The sequence below is a fragment of the Microtus pennsylvanicus genome, chromosome 9, assembly GCF_037038515.1.
Source record: "Microtus pennsylvanicus isolate mMicPen1 chromosome 9, mMicPen1.hap1, whole genome shotgun sequence".
Classification (NCBI taxonomy): domain Eukaryota; kingdom Metazoa; phylum Chordata; class Mammalia; order Rodentia; family Cricetidae; genus Microtus; species Microtus pennsylvanicus.
In genome coordinates, this window is record NC_134587.1 from 95485529 (window position 1) to 95501676 (window position 16148).

Sequence of the window (16148 nt, forward strand, 5' to 3'; positions counted from 1 at the left end):
TCCATTTGCATAACATTGGCAGATAGCATGGTCTCCACTTTTAATAAATTCTTGGAGGCTTATTTATTTAATATTTCTGTAATGAGTTAGTAATCTCATATGGGTTATTCCTTCTGTTTAAGTACTCAAAAGTTTCCCAAACTTATGAATTAACATAATTAGTCATCACATGTATTCCAGATAATTTGATTCTGGGAAAAACTAGATGACAGATGAATTGAAAGATCGAGGCAGAAATATGAACTTTGTGGAGTATATTAAGTGCAATTACAAATAAATCCTCAAAAAAGAATGGAGATCATTTGAGAGCTATAGGGAAGTATGTGGTACAAGCAAAGATGGAGGTGATGGCTCAGATGTTTATTTTGTGCTTTCACCTGAACATTTGTCCATCCAAGACACATATTCATCATAATGTACATGAGGAGACATACTGTCTTCTCCCTTTGATAAAAAGGTGTGACTCCAAAAATTTAACTAATATACTCAGTGTGCATAGTTAGAAGTAGTTGGTAGGATTATTATATATAATATAGGGTTATAATATATAAGCCAAATAAAATTATCAAAAACATTCATAATACCAAGCAAAAACATGTAAGAAAGTTGTTTTCCTGTTTCATATTATTTCATAAGTATAAAGCAGAAGATTATAGAGGCATTCTTATCACTTATTTCTTGCAACATTTAGTCTTGTCTTTCATTACAAAATGTGGCTTACAGCTGGATTTTTTTTTTTTCAATGAAGAGCTGGGTATATGAACCAGAGCCCAGGGCAGGCCCCATGCCCGGAAGTAGTTGGCAAGAACAAAATAGACTCTTAGTTTTTTATGTGTGCTTTTTGTTTTGTCTTATTAGGCTTGCTTGTTTGTTTGTTCTGCATTTTTACATTTTGTTTTTATTGCTACAGTTGTTGTTCTTGAGAGATGAAAAGAGAGACAGGAAAGAGAACATAAAATTGGGAGAGTGGAAGTGGAGCATATTTGGGTAAAGTTGAGGGAATGGGAGGGACTGCGATTAAAAACAAATAGTCTAAAAAATTAAATAATAAAAATAATAGAATATTTACATGGAAGTTTTGCTTAAGCATTTGATTATTATTTTCCTTTTAAAATAAAGAGAAAGATCACCATTACTGTCCTAACTGGCCCTGCTTCTGTTGCGTGGCATCTGTACCACTAAACACAGTAACCATAGAAAAATGGCTACTGCACCAAAACAAGAGTAATTTAGAGCTAAGAAACTTAAGCACCATTGATTCTCATCATCTACAGAAATTCAGTTGAAATTTGTCTGAATATACTCTGCAAACTATGCTCGAAAGACATTATTTTACTGTCATGCGTTTCCTACTGTAGTACCACAGGGCAAAAATTCTGTCATAATAAACAGTTTTCTAGGACAAAATTAATTATGCAGAAAATTACCCACACATATACCGCCTAATGTCCTCTGCCTCCAGTCAACCCTAAAGACCATTCACTTGATGATTTTCAGCCTTTGGTTTTATTGTATTTTTTTATTTTATAAATATAGTCTTAAATTTATTTAAATGCTTATATTTGTATGAGATAAATGTGGATACTTTGAAATTTTTAACACTAATTATAATAAAAATAAAATAGTGTGTTATTTAATTTTAGAGATATGTGACTACTACATTTTTATACTTAGGATTATATTTTGAGATAGTATCAAATATATACTGATCCTAAGCAACAGAATGGAGAAACCTTTGTAATTAAAGAGAAATAGCCAAGGTGGCCACTTACACCAGAAAAGAATATTGATTTTATTCAATTCGACATATAAAATCCACAACCTACTGAACTTTGGCAATCCTCCCATAAGTATTTTAAGTCAATATTCCTCAATATAGCACCCTACACATCCTTCTATATAACTTGTCCATGCCATGAAAAACATGATGCTTTGTTGCAGATCTAATTTCCAGAAAACACTTTAGCCTTATGATTTCAAGATGGGTTTGCTTCTGTGATGAAATAATAATACTAACACAAATAATCTGTTGCCACTCACTCTTGCAGATGCCATGTTAATTAAAGCACCTTCTGCAGTACACTATATTATGGAAATGCACACACAGAAATATGTGAACATCTTCAAACCTCTTCATCATCTACTTATGCACACTGTGAAGGGCTCTCCTGTCACTATATTGTTAATTCCTCATTTCAACCACATGTAATTTAAGAATTCCCACTCTCAACGAAGATTTTATAATTTTAATCCCTCCCTTATGAGTCAAACTGGTTTTACCTTAAAGGTAATCGTTAATATTGTGTCAGGTTTTCTTTTATGCTGCTATAGCAAATTGTTTCTGTGATACTTAGATGTGATTAAAAAAAAATTGAAACCATGAGTAAAAGTATATATTCCTGTCCCCTGTAACTTGTAATATTTGTGAAGTCATGCAAGCATGCCTTGAAGAATGTATCAAACTAGTAACGAGCAAGGCATAATACTGTTCAGAAATAGAAACACACTTTGGACACTTCCATGAATAACTCCCTACTGACATGTTCCTGCAACAACATAGTTTCCAGGTTTATCATGCCTGGAAGTGAGCTTGAGGCAATTTCCAGTACTGCCTGATTTTCAATAGAATGCAGAGCATATTTATTACCAGTGACATCTCCAATGCTAGTAGCTACTCATTATGTTCCTTTTGCAATTGTCCAACCTTTTTCTTCAATCACAACACAGGTAAAACCTCATGATCATCTTTCAGATGGGATGAAAAAGAAACCATCTCCCTCTTTTCGTGATTATATGCGATTACAGCCTCAGATAACATGTTACCAATGCAGCTTACCTCTATCACTGAAGTCGTCGACTAGAATGATTTCCTCTATCAGACTCTCTGGGGTTCGGTTAATTATACTGTGTATGGTCCGCAGGAGAGAGGTCCAGCCTTCGTTGTGGAATGGGATAATGATGCTGGTGTTTGGCAGCCTTTCAAGGTACATCTTGTGCCTACAGCTGGGGGAAATAGGGGAAGAAACATATGTCCAATGTAACACTGTTAGCACAGATCACGCTGCAGTCTATTCAGTATTTTATAGACAGTGATAAAGTCATGGGTTTGTCTAGTAATTATCAAAAAAGGATTGTGAATTACAGCAGATAGTCTTTTCATTTCTGAATCTTTATTTGCTCCTTCTCACATACTTTAAAAAATATTTCATATCTGGGTGGCTCAAATATTGTAAGATGTTGAGATATTGTGCTCTTAATAAGGCTGATATGTCTTATGTATACATGGCTGTGCACATGTGACTCGTGAAAATGCATGTGTGTGGTATACATCTGTGTGCATGTATGAGCATGAATGTGCTTGTCTTTGTCTCCACTTTATCTTTTTTTTTTTTTTGAGAAAGTGTCTCTTACTGAACCTGGAATATGTCCCAATCCAGCTAGAGTGGCTGTTCAGTAAATCCCTGATCCACATTCCCCCATGCTTTAATAACTAAGGTTACTGGAAGGTACTACTGTGTCCAAATATGTGTGTGGGTAGTGAGAATCTGAACTCAAGTCTGTGCACATGTATAGTAAGGACTTTACCGATTGATCCATTACCACATGTCACCATATCTTAATTTAATAAAAGTAAGTATAAATCACAACTCTTTCAAATAATTCCCATAAAAAGCATGATTAAGGTTTAAATGTGATTCATGAATAGTTTTGCTAATTAACTTCTGAATAATGCTTTTGAATTATTTAACTTTGACTGTGATATATTTCGTTAGCTTGATGGCGTTTATGACATGATGGGAGAAGAAACCCCATGCCTTAAATGAAGATGTAACTATAAATGACCATTTACTTCTTATAAACCATGTGGATTTAATAACCAAATAAATCCTCAGGAAAACTTTAAAAAGAAATCCCAAGGTGAGAGTTTTCATTTCAACACAATCTGAAATAATTTTACTTTGTATCCTTATATAAACTGCTAATTATATAGTTTATTATGTTAAAAAATATTTACCATAAATAGGTTTATAAAATAATGAAAAAAGTTTGGAAAATCATGCAAATTATAGTAACTATGAACAATTGAAATATTTCAAAAATGTGAAATTTATTGTAGGGTAATTTAAAAGGCCAAAATGGATGTATCAGTAATGTCTAATGGAACCAAGCGAGGCAGATGACTTTGTACACAATGGACAAATATGTAAGTAGAGCCAGTATAACGCCATATATATCATAGTTATGACTTCTGAATGAAAAAAAAGGTTTGAAATAACTGGGCTTCTACAGATCCATACATCAGTACTCAAAAAAATTGACTCTACTTCATGAACTGGGACATTCTATCATGTTTTAGGAAATCAAATGATAAGTCTAGGAAAATAAAAGATTTTCCAAACATGAAGACAACATTTTGTCCATATCTATTGCTTATGAGCTAAGAAAAGACTATATTCATGTACTATTCTCTAAATAGCAGGTCCATGATGCTAAAAAGAATGCAAAAAGTCTTGCAAAATCCAATAAAAGCACAAAACTAACCCAGTGAAATACAAACTTTCTCTCTTAGAAATGTTTTCAATAATCTCAATCAGCATTAACTCAAATTATTATCACACATGAAAAGTGAAAGGCCATTTTCAGTTTATTCGTTCAGTGTTTAACTGAGGGTTCTGCATAAGACAGAATCCAAATTGGAAATAATCTTAGTTTAGAGTAACCATTGCTGTGGTGAAACACCATGACCAAAACCAACTTGAGCAGAAAGGGTTTGTTTCTTTCACCCTCCCATATAATTGTTCATCTTCAAAATCAGTCAGAGATAGCACTCAAGCAGGCTAGGAACTTAGAAGCATGATCTGAGGCAAAGGCCATGGAGGGATGCTGCTTACTGGCTTACTCCCTCTGGTTAGGTTAGTCTACATTCTTACAAAGCCCAGGACCACTAGTCCAGGCATTACACCATTCACTAAGAGGTGGGGTGGTCTCTACCACTTATTACTAATTAAGAAAATGCCCTACAGACTTGCCTACAGGTATATCTTAGGATGATATTTTCTTAATGGAGGTTCCCTTAGCTCAGATGATAAACTTGTATCAAGTTAATATAAAACTACCCAGCCCAATTGACTTTTTGTCAATTTGACACACAAACACACCACTGTAAAGCCACAATCTTTCCGTTCTTGTTCATCCACAAGATCACACATTACTATAAACATCACAATATAAAACATTTTGCAAACTTAAAAGGTCCATGATCTCACAAATTCACTTTAAGAATACAGGCTCTTTATAAATCCCAAAGCCAATTTTAACAACCAGAGTTTCTTTTTAAAACCAAAAGTCTCTTAGATGTGTGTTTCTAGTAAATAAAAAGTAAATTTAATACTTTCTTATTTCAAGAAGGAATGACCAGGGCACAGTTATAATCAAATCAAAGAAAAACCAAACTCAACCTCCAATATCAGTGATTCACTTATGTGCTTCTGGGATCCCCCAAGCGTCTTGGTTCCATCTCAGGCTCCATCATCTGAAGCAAGCACAGCTTGTCTTCCATGGTTAGGCAGGCTCTACTCCATTATTGCTGCTGTTCTTGGTGACCACCCCATGTTACTGTCATCTCCAAAATGCTGGGGTCTCTTGCTGAAACTAGGCTGCACTTTCACCGATAACCTCTCCTGGGCATTCTTCATGGTGCCAACCCTCAAATACTCTGAATTACCTATTTAATCCTGTGTCTTCAACTGTTACTAAGACTATACCTTCACCAATGGCCTCTCATGGGCTCTCACAGGGCCAAAGCTTAGCTGTTCTCCATAATTCTTTCATGAGTTCAAGATCTTACACAACCAAATTAGCTGCTAGAGGAAGGTACGCCTTGGCCACCTCTGCCACCCAGCTTCTGCCTGTTGACTCCAGGAAAAGCTTCTAAGGAGATTCACCTCAGGGACACTAATCACTTCCAAATCACTGCCAAATATCCAGCTTCAATTGCCTCAGTAAAGCAAAGGGTTCATTTTCATAGTACTGGTCTTTTACTTATTACGGCTGGTTCTTCAGCCCCAGCTGCCCAGAACCACAGAATCTAAATTTAAAATAGCAAATGTGCAACCACTCTGATAGTCTTTAAACAACTCTCAAGCCTTCTTCTGAAGTAGCACAAGCCACAGGTCTATCATGTGTACTTCTCTCAATACTCCTCAAGTCCCCACAGAACAGCCTACCAATCTTTGAACACTCAATAGTTTTCTTACCTAAAGTTCCGAAGTTCTCCCACAATCCTCCCCAAAATAACACAGTCAGGCCTATCGTAGCAATGTCCCACTCTCAATACCATTTCTGTCTTAGTATAGGGTTACCTAAAACACCATGGCCAAAGACACTTGAGGAGGAAAGGTTTTATTTTACTCAAACTTGCAAATAGCAGTTTATTATAAATAAAAAAAACAGCGGGGACAGGAACTCAAGCAGGGCAGCAACCTGGAGGCAGGAGCTGATGCAAAGACCATGAAGGAGTGCTATTTACAGGCTTGCTTCCCTTTGCTTGTTCAGCCTGTTGTCTTATAGAAGGCAGGACCACCAGGCCAGTGATGGCACCAACTATAATGAAATATGCCCTCCCTCATCCAACTGATATTTTAAACAATGCTGTACAAGACTTGCCTACAGCCCTATTTTAAAGATGCATGTCTTTAATCTATCATTCCTTCTCTTGTTTGACTTTAGCCTGTGTCAAGTTGACATAAAAATATTTAGCACAGAAAACAATGAATATAATGAAATAACTTAAGGACACTCACAATAACATAAGAAATGCAGAATAAGAAATTCTGTAGCATTTGCAATAGGATGTATAATGTAGATGTTTAATTGCATACTATAGGCTAAGACAAGATGGCCCTTAAAGCAATTTGGAATGTCCTCTTGAATTTCAAATATTATATCTTGGTTTTCTATTTCTTTAATAAAACATAGATGAAATCAGCTTAGGTGGAAAAAAGGGCCTCAATGCCTTACTTTTTGTAATTCATCTACATGGTAACCAAGGCACGAACTGAAGCCATAAATCTCGAGGCAGGAAGTGAGGTGGGGGCCATGCAGAAAAGTTTCTTACTGGCTTGGTTTGCATGGTTTACTTCTTTTCCTTCTTTATACAATTTTTGGTCATCCACTTGCCCAGGGGTGGCACTGTCCATGGCATTAAGAGAACTTCCATATCAATCATAATCAGGAAAATGTCATATGTGCACGCCAATATGCCAATCTGGGGGAAGCAATTCCTCACCCGACTTTCCCTCTACCCAATTTCTGTTAATTTGACAGAAACTAACCAATACAATTAAAAGTCAAAGGTAGCCTGTAAAAGGAATGCTCAAGGTATGTTTTCAAATAGAACTGCCATGATTCTATGTTTGGGAAAAGAAGACAAAGAGAACTCTCATGTCTTCTGAACACAGCAACTGATTTAGTTACCTAGGGAATGATGTAGGAATTAGGTGTTATCTTCACAGTTTAAACATTTTATGATTGAGAATAAAGTTAGTAAGTTCAGCTTGGAAAGTAAAGGTGTCAACATGTCCTGTAATTTGAAAACAGCATTTATTTGTATATATTACACAACTATTTTTCATCTATCAGTCACCTACCAGGCATCTGTCTAATCAGTCACATACATCCCTGTGTGTAGTTTAAGATAAGGATCTGTTTTGTAGGGTCTAGGGATGTAGGACAGTGGTAGGCTGCTTGCTTAGCATGTGTGAGACATTCAGTTCAAACTCAAGTTCCTGTGGGAAAGAAAATTATGTCAAAGATCTATTGCTGGAGGATCTTAAGTGATGCCAGTACACCTCAAATGCGTCCTTAGCACTGACTCTCTTAGTACAAGCCATGCACCTTACTCTAAAGCTCAAGGATGGACCAAACACATCCGTGAACATCTCTACATTGGGAAGCCAGATATTCTGAGAAGAATGAATAGCCTCTCGAACATAAATCAATTAATGAAGAATGAGGGTTGGAGAATTAGCAGCCTTCTGAAGGGATAGCTCTAAAGCACGTTCTTAGCTGTCAGAGTTTCCCCCACAGGGTTGAGCCTCAGTTGCCTCCAGTGAAGAGCATCTTGGCAACACATTGGATTTTATTTCTTCATGGTTCCCATCTATTCTCCAAGAGTGTCTGCGATTATTTCACAGAGAAGAACAGTTCTAAAACTTCTGCAGTCATTTCTTTTGTCTTAAATCTGCTTCTACAGTGAATTCAATCTTAAACCTAGACATATTAAGTTATTAAAATTATTGTATATTTAGGAGCAGCAGTCCTTAATTATAAAATGATTAAATTAATAAATAACACTTATTTTGTACTGAAATTCCAGGTTTAATTATTTATCCCATGTTGATGTCCAGCTTTTAATGCTGAGGTTTCAGGAATTAGGAATGTTCGTTTCTTTCAGCATCAATACACTCTGTCTCTTTCTGTCTTTGTCTCCCTGTCTGCTATGTCTCTGTTTCTGTCCCTTTTATATATTTCTGTCTGTCTGTCTCTGTCTTTGTCCCCTCCACTCATCACACCTGGTCTCAGGTAGCCCAAGTTGACATGAATGACACCGTGTAGTCAAAAATAGCTTTGGCATTCTAATCTTCACGTCTGGATTTTCACTGGTCCTGTGATTATAGGAATTCAGTGCCTGGCTTTCTCTCAGTTCTTATCTAAACTTATGCTTTGATTTGTCTGAGACTATAAAATGTAACTATTGGGTTCTACTAAATGTGTGTATAGTACATAAAGGAACTAATTCTAAATAAGAGATTACAGGTATTTAAACTGTTTTTTTTTTCTATAAACCCTTAGCAATTGACCTTTTACAATTAAGCTACATTACAAGGTCATTGCTAACTCATACCTGATGACTGTTTCTCTGATATAGAAATTATAATTTATAGTAAAAGTAGATATGTATAAAAGGCTGTTTTGTCAATGTGCTGGCTAGATATGTGGTATCTTGACACAAACTAGAGTTACTTGGGATGAAGGAGTCTTTTATGTATGTCCTCATAACAATGCCTGGTAGGCAAGTCTATAGCACATTTTAATGAGTAATTCATGTGGCAAGGCTCAGCCCATTGTGGGTGGTACCATCCCTGGGGTAGTGACCCTGGGTGCTGCAAGAAAACCTGGCTGAGCAAGTCATGAGGAGCAATGCAGTAAACATCACACCGCCCTGGCCTCTGCATCAGCTCCTGCCTTCAGGATCCCACTGCAACTTCCCTCAGCAATGGAGCATGGCCAGAATTTTGGAAACTGAAAAACCTTCCTCCTAAGTTATACATGTTCATGAGGTCTTAGCGATAAAAACATAACAAAGACAAAAATTGGTACTAGACTGCAGGGTACTGCTGTGACTGACCTGACTATATAGTTGTGGGAGAAATGTGGTAGCATTTGGAACTCTGGACCATAAAAGCCACTGAATGTTCAGAGCTTAGTGAGCTATTGTGGGAACTTGGAAGGTAATCCTGATAGCAATACAGATGATGGATGCCTGGACTGAGTAGTTTCTTTGTGAAGCAAATATGGGAACTTTTATGTAGTTGTTTTTTAATTACTAATATTTGGTTCTGATCAGTAGGTGATTAACAAGAGGCCAGAACCACAGAAATGAAACCGTCCATTTACTGGTACCATTGATGTTGGTTAGCTGGAGAAGAGAAATTAATGGCAGTTAAGAAAAATAAACACAACCATTGTACAGATTGAAGAGGTTGCTTCCATGTATTTAGGAAGATATATATATATATATATATATATACATATATATATGCAATTAATGAAAAAAGAGAGGTCACAAATTTGTGAAAGAGTAAGGGGGATTAGAGGGAGGAAAAGAAAGAGGTGAGTGGTGTAATTATATAATAATCTCATAAAGAAAGGAAAAATTAGGAAAAGAAGAGATCCATGGTGATTAAGAAGAGAAACGCAGCACTGAGTCCAGTAAATCTGAGACTATTTCCACGGGATCAGCACAAAGAATCTGTGGCCCAGAGTGAGCCAAGGGCGGGTCTCATGCTGAATGCAGCAGTTGGCAGTGTGTATGAGCCACGCAAGTGATACTGGCTATAAAGGAATTAAGTAGCAACGGGCAGCAGCTGAGGCTTAGCACTGAGAGGCAGGGTTGGAGTCCCTGAAAAGAGGCTTTTGCTGGAAGAGTCCCGCCAGTTGTAGTAGGACTGCAGGGGTCAAGGAGAGGTTAAGTGTGGTATCATGTGGCAGAGCCAGAGACCCTTGAGGGAGCAGGGGAGGCTGTTGGTGATGGCATAGTCCAGTTTACAGCATGGGGCTCCAGAATTTTGGAGACTCTCATACCAAACGATGACAGCCAAAGACAGCAGCAGTCTTGAAATGCATTTCTGTGTGCTCTCAAGAGCAGAGCAGTTCTCTGGGGCTTGGAGAATAATCGGTGGGTTCCATATGTTAAGAACAGAACCTTTTCTCTTGGCGAACTTTGACTTTGCTCTGATTTCATTGTAACTGTCCTGGTTAGACCCTCTTGGAACAAGAAAGTAATACCTCAGAGGGGTGGCCTGCCTGCACTACCACCTGAGAGCAGGTGTCATCCAGGCCAGGGTGCTGCTGAGGGCCATGTCTGGGTAGAAGCCAGGGTCCAGACTGATATATGTGGCTCTAGTTACCACCTAGCGCCATAAAGAAGCCCAGGGTCTAACCAGAAACCTGAGTCTAGATTGGGGTCTGAGGACCAGGATGCATCAAAACCTCAGTGATCTGCGCTGCTACCCAGTGATATGGCAAAGTCTGGGCCCAAGCTGCAGTTGGGGGCCATGTCAGGGTTTGTGGCCCTACTGCAGTCTGGTTATGTGCTGATGTCTGATGCTCCTGATATCACTGAAGGCTGCACAGGTACCAAAGATCAAGGACCAAGATAGTGTCTCAGGGCCATGCCACAGCAGTAACTTAGGAACATGATCTCCATTGTGCTGCTGGGGGTCTGACCTGAGGTCCAGGTCCTGCATTGCTACTAATGGTCACCTAGAGGCTCCAGGTTTGAGCTGCAACCTGAAGCCAAGCATTGGTAGTGTCAGGAGACTACACCGCTGACGGAACCATTCCCATCTGAGTGGCCAACCCTCCACACATATCCAGGATGTCCTCTGAGCCTAAACTGCTAACAAGGGCCATGTTTGGGTCCATGGTCTAGCTGCAGCTAGGGTCTATGTTGGTGTCTGTGACCAGTGTCATCTCAGGAGGCCTTAGGAACTGTGTGAGATGAAATCAAAGGTTTATACTGAGCCAGATCCTCTCTTTACTGACCTGGGAAAACTAGTCTTCCTTCTTGCAGGAGAGTTGGCCCCTGCACTCAGAAGTGATGCCCCCACACTCCTCACCAAAAGGGGAGGATGAACCTACCCTAAGGTCATACATGTAGAAGAGCTGACTCCACCATTGCACCCAAGACAGGAAGCCCCAGTATTTGAACTGTCCTATTTGGCTAAAACTGGGCCTTGGGTTGACCCACCCGAGCATCTATCCCATTTAGGTCCTGCTGGAGCATGGGAAGGGATTGGTCCTGTGGAATGATACCTGTAAGACTCAGGACCCCAGAAGATCTCTGGTGAGGATCCAGTGAGGGTGGTATATGAAAAACCAGAGGCCTTGTTCTAGACAGATCAAGGACTCATTGCAATAAACAGTTGCCAGTCAAGCTGATGGGACAAAAAGGTATACTATCTGACACATTGAAGCCTCCAATGCCACTAGAACAGATGAAGAAGTGATGGAAGGCAGGAGAGAAGAAGCAGCAACGATTTTGCTGTTCCTGCTATGGATTTTGTTCTATTTTGGCTTATTGGGGATTTTTTTTCTGGTTATTGTTGTTGTTGCTTTTGTTTGTTTGCATTCTTAATTTGTTTTGTTTCCTTTTTATGGAGGTCACAGCAGGAATGATTGGGGGATATGTGGAGATCTGGTGGTCAACAGAATTGGGGTGCATGATGTGAAACCCGAAAGATTCAATAAAGAATTTAAAAAGGAAAATTTTTACCTGATTTTTGTAGATGTTGTTTTCATAGAAACCCAATTATGAGGCTTCAGATACAGAGAGACTTTAGATATTTTAAAGAGAGTGGCCTTTTGAAGTGTTTGAAATTTTAAAGTCTGTGGGACTTTAAATTTGGGGACAATGGGAAAAGAAGGGTTCTAGTTAAATAGTTATGTGTTTCTATGATAGCTCCTTTTATGCTGACTTTACACAGCTAGAGTATTTGGGAAGAGGACTCTTAGTTGACCCCTGGGTTAGTGGTCCTGGATGTGATGCGAAAGTAGAATGAGCAAGCCAAGCAATGCAAGTCATAAGTCAGCACTACTGCATGTCCTCTACATCAGCCCCTGCTTCCAGGTTCCTGCTGTGTTTGTGTTCCTGCTCTGACCTCCCTCAGCAGTGGAGAGTGGCCAGAGAGCTGCAAGCTGATAAACCCTTTTATCCCCAAGCTGTTTTTGATCACCATATTTTATCACAGCAGTAGACACCCTAACATGAGCAGCATCTGCAAGACTCCCTTAGTTTCGTAATGTGTTACGATGCATTAAATTAGATAATCTATACAAAGCACTCTGGGCAGTCCTGGCTCTGATCCTAGGGAAGGATTTGTTAATGATATCTTATTTATTACATGCACGTTTACTAGTTTAGGTGTTTTTCTTTTATGTACCAAATCCTCTATAGAATGAGGAAGGGAAGTCAGAGAGACAGGAATAGAACAAAGGCATGTGGGAGATACTCAGGATAGATAGAAAAAAAAGAATAAATTGCAGTACATTCCCTTAAGGGTTCACACACCAGTGGACAGACACAAAAGATGACTGGACTCAAATGAGACAAGTGACATAAGAAATAGCATACAAGCAAGGAGAGCCCGAAGGAAGTATGACTAAGTCTGTCTGGATGGATTAGGGAAGCCTTCATGGATGGGTGTGTATGTTGAAAACAGATCATATAATATCTTGAAAAAGAGTCTAAGGAATTTGGACGTTACCCTCTAGTCAATGTGAAGTATTTCAAATATTGTTAATCATGAGGAAGACAGGACCATGTTTACATATTCTTCTGGCGACAGGGTAGAAGACAGGAGAGACCAGACACAGAAGAATTATGGATTACAATAGTTTGGGACAAAAACAATAATCTGTGAACCTGATTTTTTATTCTAAGGAGAAGTAATCTTTTTGTAAAAGTGTTTAGTCTGATGGGATGATATTCAGCTATCTTAGTCATTTTTAGTACTTAAGACGCTTGACAGAAGATTGAATTTGAGAAGTTGCAATGTAGAGAATCTCTCTTTAGCATTGTTAGAAATCCAGCAACATGTCTAGTTTTCCTAAGAATACTGATCTGTATGTTTGAGGTTTGATGTCTGGTTGGGATGAGAATGGATGTCTATTAATTAAGCAGAAAATATGTAGCCATGAGACAGTATTTGAGAGTTAGGTAAAAGAGAATCAGGCTAAGGGTCATTGGTAGAGTATATGTCTAATACATACAAGCTGCTGAGCTTATTCCCCAGATCTGTAGAAAAATGTAAATTAAAAAGCTATTAAAACTAAATTAAGTAAAACAAATTTAGTTTATGCCTACAAATATCTGGCATATTTACAAACACAAGAAAATTGGAACAATTGAAAACATTTGTTGGCATAAATTTGCAGACTTGTGAGTAAAATGTCTCTAATGATTTGATTTCATTTTAATGTACTGTTTACAAAATGAAATTAAGAATCAAGAGTGGCTTAGGGATGGGGACATCTCTTTGTTGAACAACACTTATATAAATGGATAAAACATTTCCTTTAAAAATTTCAACTGTGCCAGGGAGAGAAAAAGAGTTTAAATTCTTTAAAATTTTAGTTGTGAAAAACAGAAAGTCTTGAAGACACTTAGAAAGCTGACAAAGCTCCAAATTAGTCTGCAAATATTCTGCTAAGCCTTTCACAGCAATGAAAATAAATGTCGGTGCTAAATTTCTCACTCTCTTATGTTTTTCTAAAACAAAATACACAAATATTTTTTGATAACTTTATACTAGTCTTTTCAAAGCAAGAGATTTTAAAAAGAGTAATTGAAGTAACAGCATTGCTTACTTAAAATGTATTTAGAAAACATTCCATTGATCTTTATACTAACTTGACTTTCTTATTTTATTGCTTTCCCAGGAATAGCTATTAATTCTAGTATAACAAAGCTTAGTTACAAATGCATGAAATAACTAGACACTGGGTGAGAGGGCTTAGAAGCAAGTCTAAAGATCCTAGTTCAGATTCTCAGCACCCACGGAAATGCTGAGAATGGCATCAGGCTACCCTTCCCAAGAGAACACGGCAGAGGGTTATTGAGCACATAAGGCATTTTTCTTTGGCCTATGCGTGATCACCCAGAGGTGTTAGCATCCACAGATCCATGTGAGCCCACACTGCACACACCATGCACCCAGTCCCAAATACAGACACACATAAGTGTATTTACCTTTTAGGACTCATGCCAGGGTTCTGGTATTTTTTGAACCAGGGTCTCGAACTGTAGCTCACATTGCTCTGGGACTTATTGTTTAGTATAAGATGGTCAAGAGTCCAAAGATTCTTAGTGTAGACATTTTTCCACCACTTAAGCATCCTTCTTTCTATGGCTGTATACTTGTATTTAGTTTTTGTAACAATATCAAAACTTCTTCACCCCTAAAAACTTAAATCTGTGATAGCAGCCTTTGAGAACACTGTTTAAGTTTATCCAAAGTTTGGCCTTAAGTTTTCTACTTTGTACAGCTGTGATCATTAAGAGTTATAGTTTTCAAATCTCCTTATGTACCACTGTTTAAAATCAACACATTTAAACAATAAATACTATTTCTGTCTTCTATTACCAGTCTAAAACTTGCTTGCTGGAATGGGATATCTGTTCATTGCAAAATGTTAAACCCTCTAACATTTTGAACCCTGCCCATCATTGCTTCAGATGTAAATAAAAACATAGATGACCTTCAAACTGGTAGTTAAGCAGTCTGTCATAATAGGAAATGTTTACTACTTACAGTGCATTGGTCATAACTAGTCACAGAACACCAATGTATGTGATGTACACAGTTTTCAGAATATAATCAGAACATTGTGTCAGATGACAGCATAATCATTACCAGTTTTGCCTATTGCCTCCTTTCAAAGTATTAATAGAAAATGAAATCTTGTTAGATTATTCTTCACTTTAAAATATCAACTTATTCAAAGACAAAATTCATATACTATTTAAGCTCCCCTCCATAAAAGCAAAATAATACAGAAAGCTTAGATTACCAGTCTCTAATTAAATCACCTAGTTTAACCCCTCATTTAACTTGGGATTAAGAACGAAAATTTTTATGGAGATGAATGTAAATTATCTGATAATTTAATTGAAAATTTTGAATGGAGGGAATACTTGACACAAGGGTGAGGGATTGCCCCTCATCTGTAGAGTCTACAATTCTTTAAAAGCAAGATGAAAGAAGTAGAGGTTGAGAATCCATTCTGCATTACTTCTGAGTTCCCTTCACTTCTGAAAATCACTGGCCCTTTAAGGTACCTTATATGAATCACTTCCATTAAATTATACCAATTCTGTCATTGTTTTATGAATAATGGGCAAACACTTTGTTTAAGAAAAAATATAAGCTGAGAAAAGAAAACATATAATATGTTAGTTAGGTTTTTATTATTGTGACAAAACACCCTGATGAAAAGCAATTTAGGGAGAAAAAAAATTATTTCAGTTTACAGTGTACAGATCATTATGAAAAGTATTCGGGGCAGGAACTTGAACTGGGATGTGGAGGCAGGAACTCAAACAGAGGCAATGAAGGAGCAACATTCACTGGTGTGTTTCTCATGATTTCTCATCTGGCTTTTTTATATTACGTGGGACCACCTGCCTAACTTTGTGGCATCCCAAATAATCATTAATTAAGAAAATGCTCCTCTGACTTCCCTATAGGTAATAAAATGAAGGTATTTTCTCAATTACATACTTTCTTCCCATATGTGTCTATGTTTTTGACAACTTGATAAAAAAAAAAGCAGACCTTTCCATCACTCTCCAATGTGTTTGAAAA

General features: G+C 37.6%; 1 protein-coding gene across 1 annotated transcript in view; it reads right to left on the reverse strand.

Moving 5' to 3' along the window:
* Galntl6 (polypeptide N-acetylgalactosaminyltransferase like 6) overlaps positions 1-16148 on the reverse strand; it is a 1064237-nt gene that overhangs the window by 575173 nt on the left and 472916 nt on the right. Inside the window, exon 5 of the mRNA XM_075986809.1 lies at positions 2837-3003. Coding sequence (XP_075842924.1) covers positions 2837-3003 — 167 coding nt within the window. The remainder of the gene's footprint in view (positions 1-2836; positions 3004-16148) is intronic.